Below are 3,892 nucleotides of genomic sequence, written 5' to 3'. Positions count from 1 at the left end.
CCCCTCCTGAAAATTGCAACATTGGCCTAAAGAAACCTTACATTACCTACTAGTGTTCCAACCCATATGTGTTCACTTATTCATACACTAGCTAGATGAATGTTCAGAAAAGTTGCAATTTGTTTTCAGCTTCATTTTTTTCAAGTATGATGATCAATGCCTATCTGAGTGTAGGTACATTACGTGGCCAAGTGGAAGGGCATAACATTCATGACAAGTAGGCAGGGCCTCGGTGTCACTGGTGGAACGGTATTGCCTTACATTTTTGGCTTCTTTCTGTGTAGGATAAATTAGCAATACTCTTCAGTAAATTATCTGTAGCCATATTTCATTCAAGTATGATAGTTGTGCGATGCAGTATTTGAAAAGTGACTGTACTTCAAATATAGTTTTCCTGGTTTAACTTTCGTTTACTTGTCTTAAATCATCTGTAGCCGTATGGGTTTGATGTTGGCAATTCTGAAAGAGGCAATGTTCTAAAAGGATTGGATCTCGGGGTTGAGGGAATGAAAGTTGGAGGCCAGGTGAGTAATTTCTATGGTTTCGTTTTGGTTTTGCTCTGCAACCTTTTATTTTCAAATAAACAATCCTGTGACTTTGTAGAGAGCTAAGGTATGTTGATACCAGTTACAGAACATGATGCTCTGCCACAGATAATTAAGCTTCCATCGGTCAACCCTTACAAATGATAGTATTGATGACTTTTAGAGGTTTTTTCATTTATTGATGATTATGAAATATGCTAAGTTGCCTGCATCATGCCAAAAAGCATATATTCATTTTAGCTTCATATAAGTATAAAGATTACATAACAATTATTTCTCGGTTCCGATGAATTATTTATTTTCAGTGACCACTTTATACATGTGAGTATTTTGAGGCATGAACACACATACAAATTCGGCTCCTGACATGATTTCTTATGTGGAGATCACTTTCATTCTGCAATATGACAATAATGAAAATTTCAGAGGTTGGTTATTGTTCCTCCTGAGCTAGCTTATGGAAAAAAGGGCGTTCAAGAAATTCCTCCTAATGCAACTATTGAGGTAAACAGTCATTTATCTTCATGGAGTAGGATTTTCTACAATAGCTTACCACAGAACTAGTTCTCAAAAGTTCTCAAAAATTTTGAAAAAAATACCGAACCAACACACCTATAATATAACATGATCCAACGGTGGGATTGAAAAAATATGTCTGGATGTGTGCTGGACAAAAATAACAAATGTTTCAGTATATATTGATCCTGCAGTGAGTTGAAATGCTTGTTTTTTTCGCCGAGGACACATCAATGCATATTTTCACAATCACACCGTTGGATTATTTTATTAAATTAGAGTGAGCCTCTCCTATTTATTTCATATTTTTTAATAACTTTTAAACCGTTAAATGTTTAACAAGTCTTGACTAGTTCTGTGGCAAGCTATGATAGACACAGTTTTACCGCCATTTACATCAATAGTTATTCCATTCTTCTTCAGCTTGTTGCCAGTGTAACTTTGTTGGGATGTGGGGTTGGTGATGGATGGGATCTAGGCTGACGGCGGGGATGTAGGGCTGATGGCACGGGTCAGCTCCGACGGGAGGCCTCGTGTGCGGGGGATCTTTTTTTCCCATGGGGGAATTTTATTGACGGGGATAGAACTGATAGGTGCCCCCCCACCCCCACCCCCCCCACCCCTGGTCATAACACGTCCAATGTAACGGTCAAACAAACGGTGTTGACTTTTATGCCACATTAGTGCTTATACGCGGGCCATCCCTGTTATAATCGTGTCAACTTAAAAAAAACAAGCATACATGTTTTTTGCTAAATTTTGCTCCAATACCAGTAGGTTTTAGCGAAGAAAAAAAGTGGTAATTTTTTGAAATCCTAACGCCAATTGTGGTGATTTTTTGCTATTTACTCAATGTTTATCTGTTTTTAACAGCTGGATGTCGAACTACTATCAATCAAACAGAGTCCATTCGGGTATGTGCAGTTATTAGATAATATGCACATGATATTATTTTTTTCTTGCCATTACTAATGAAAAACAATCTGTTCCACAGGAGTCCTGTGAAGATCGTTGAAGGATAATTGTGCATTGACTTCTGCAGAAAATGATGTATATTTGAACATGCTGGAGAGTGTTACTGCAAGAAAGGGGGCTAGATGTATCAGATTTCAGTGGTGCTATTGTGTAAATAAGTGCACCATAATGTAATATTTGACTTTGGAGGCTTTTTTTTTGGCTGGTTGGAGAATAAGCAAGTTCCATAAATTATAGTATATATTCAATTCCTTTTTGCATTTTTTTCAGGTACAATCCCTCTCTGTCTCTGTCTGTAACACACACAGTTCTCACTTGTATAGCCTTTGCAGCTTCATCATCTTGTTCTGACTTTTGATATTATTTTTTAGTTCCAGTACTTGATTTTAAGGGTTTCAGTTCCTCTGCAGTTGACTTTTTGCCGGTACTATAGCTGTCAAAATATGCCTCCTATTGCAATCCAATGGCTGCCCTTAGTAGTGATGCGAGCGCCAAATAGGAAATTCCTAGATGCTCTTAGTAGCGATATGTATTCAGGCAATACGGAATAACACACGCGTTAATTCGGATAGTTTCTGCAGACTATAAGCATGAGTACTTGTAGACGTTCACCACAAAAAACTGGTAGGTAGTAGTCATAATCACAAGATAATGAGCCAATGGTAAGAATAACTGACCTACATATGATGATGTAAAAAATGTAAAATGAACAGAATAATAATGCTCATTTCGAAAGGAATCAATTGGATTATGGTGTGAAATGTTGGAATAACCCTAAACTGAGTAATAGCTTGTAAAATATGCCATATTGAGTTTTTCTTTTGGAAAATGCAAAAAAATGCATCAAATATTACACAACAAACCGCTCGTCACGGCGAGAATAGCCCCTGGTGGGCGCGAGAGAATGGTGAAGAGGGAAACGTGTGAGGCCTTAGGGCACAAGTCATCCCCTCTAAGGTATAGGTGCTTAGGAAGGTGTTGTTGGGGATCGTAGCAGAAATTTAAAATTTTCTACGCATCACCAAGATCAATTTATGGAGTCATCTAGCAACGAGAGGGAGAGGAGTGCATCTACATACCCTTATAGATCGCAAGCGGAAGCGTTCAAGAGAACGGGGATGATGAAGTCGTACTCGTCGTGATCCAAATCACCGAAGATCCTAGCGCCGAACGGACGGCACCTCCGCGTTCAACACACGTACGGAGCGAGGACGTCTCCCACGCCTTGATCCAGCAAGGAGGAGGGAGAGGTTGAGGAAGAGGGCTCCAACAGCAGCACGACGGCGTGATGGTGGTGAAGCAGCAGTACTCCGGCAGGGCTTCGCCAAGCTCTTACGGAGGAGGAGAGGTGTTGGGGAGGGGAGGGGCTGCGCCTTGGATGTTGTATGCAGCCCTCCCCTTGCCCCTCAATATATAGGGGAAGGAGGAAGGGGGCTGGGCCCCTCTAGATGAGATCTAGAGGGGGCGGCGGCCAAGGGGAGGGGGCTTGCCCCCCAAGCAAGGGGGGCGCGGTTTCCCCCCCAACCCTAGGCGCATGGGCCCAAGGGGGGTGCGCCCAGCCCATGTAGGGCTGGTTCCCTTTCCTCAACAGCCCATTAGGCCCTCCGAGAGAGGTGGCCCCTCCCGGTGGACCCCCGGAACTCCTTCGGTGGCCCCGGTACAATACCGATACGCCCCCGAACATTTCCGGTGACCGTATGACAACTTCCTACATATAAATCTTCACCTTCGGACCATTCCGGAACTCTTCGTGACGTCCGAGATCTCATCCGGGACTCCGAACAACATTCGGTAAACACATACAAGTCTTCCTAATAACCCTAGCGTCATCGAACCTTAAGTGTGTAGACCCTACG

General features: G+C 42.2%; 1 protein-coding gene across 1 annotated transcript; it reads left to right on the top strand.

Moving 5' to 3' along the window:
* Positions 1–131: 131 nt before the first annotated feature.
* On the top strand, positions 132–2,373 carry LOC125509702 (peptidyl-prolyl cis-trans isomerase FKBP16-4, chloroplastic). The gene is made up of 5 exons (XM_048674726.1): positions 132–249; positions 435–524; positions 972–1,049; positions 1,935–1,975; positions 2,056–2,373. The coding sequence occupies exons 1-5, from the start codon at positions 211–213 to the stop codon at positions 2,081–2,083; spliced, it is 276 nt and encodes a 91-aa protein (XP_048530683.1). The 5' UTR covers positions 132–210; the 3' UTR covers positions 2,084–2,373.
* The last annotated feature ends 1,519 nt before the right edge of the window (positions 2,374–3,892 follow it).

This window comes from Triticum urartu, chromosome 5, assembly GCF_003073215.2.
Source record: "Triticum urartu cultivar G1812 chromosome 5, Tu2.1, whole genome shotgun sequence".
Classification (NCBI taxonomy): domain Eukaryota; kingdom Viridiplantae; phylum Streptophyta; class Magnoliopsida; order Poales; family Poaceae; genus Triticum; species Triticum urartu.
Note: the sequence above shows the minus strand (reverse complement) of the source record. Positions and strands in the feature narration are given on the sequence as shown.

Bases quoted from the DNA above. Each gene is read 5' to 3' on its own strand.
- LOC125509702 (XM_048674726.1), top strand. From the start codon at position 211: ATGACAAGTAGGCAGGGCCTCGGTGTCACTGGTGGAACG. The intron at 525-971 runs GTGAGTAATTTC...TGAAAATTTCAG, and splicing joins GAATGAAAGTTGGAGGCCAG to AGGTTGGTTATTGTTCCTCC. The intron at 1,050-1,934 runs GTAAACAGTCAT...TGTTTTTAACAG, and splicing joins CTCCTAATGCAACTATTGAG to CTGGATGTCGAACTACTATC.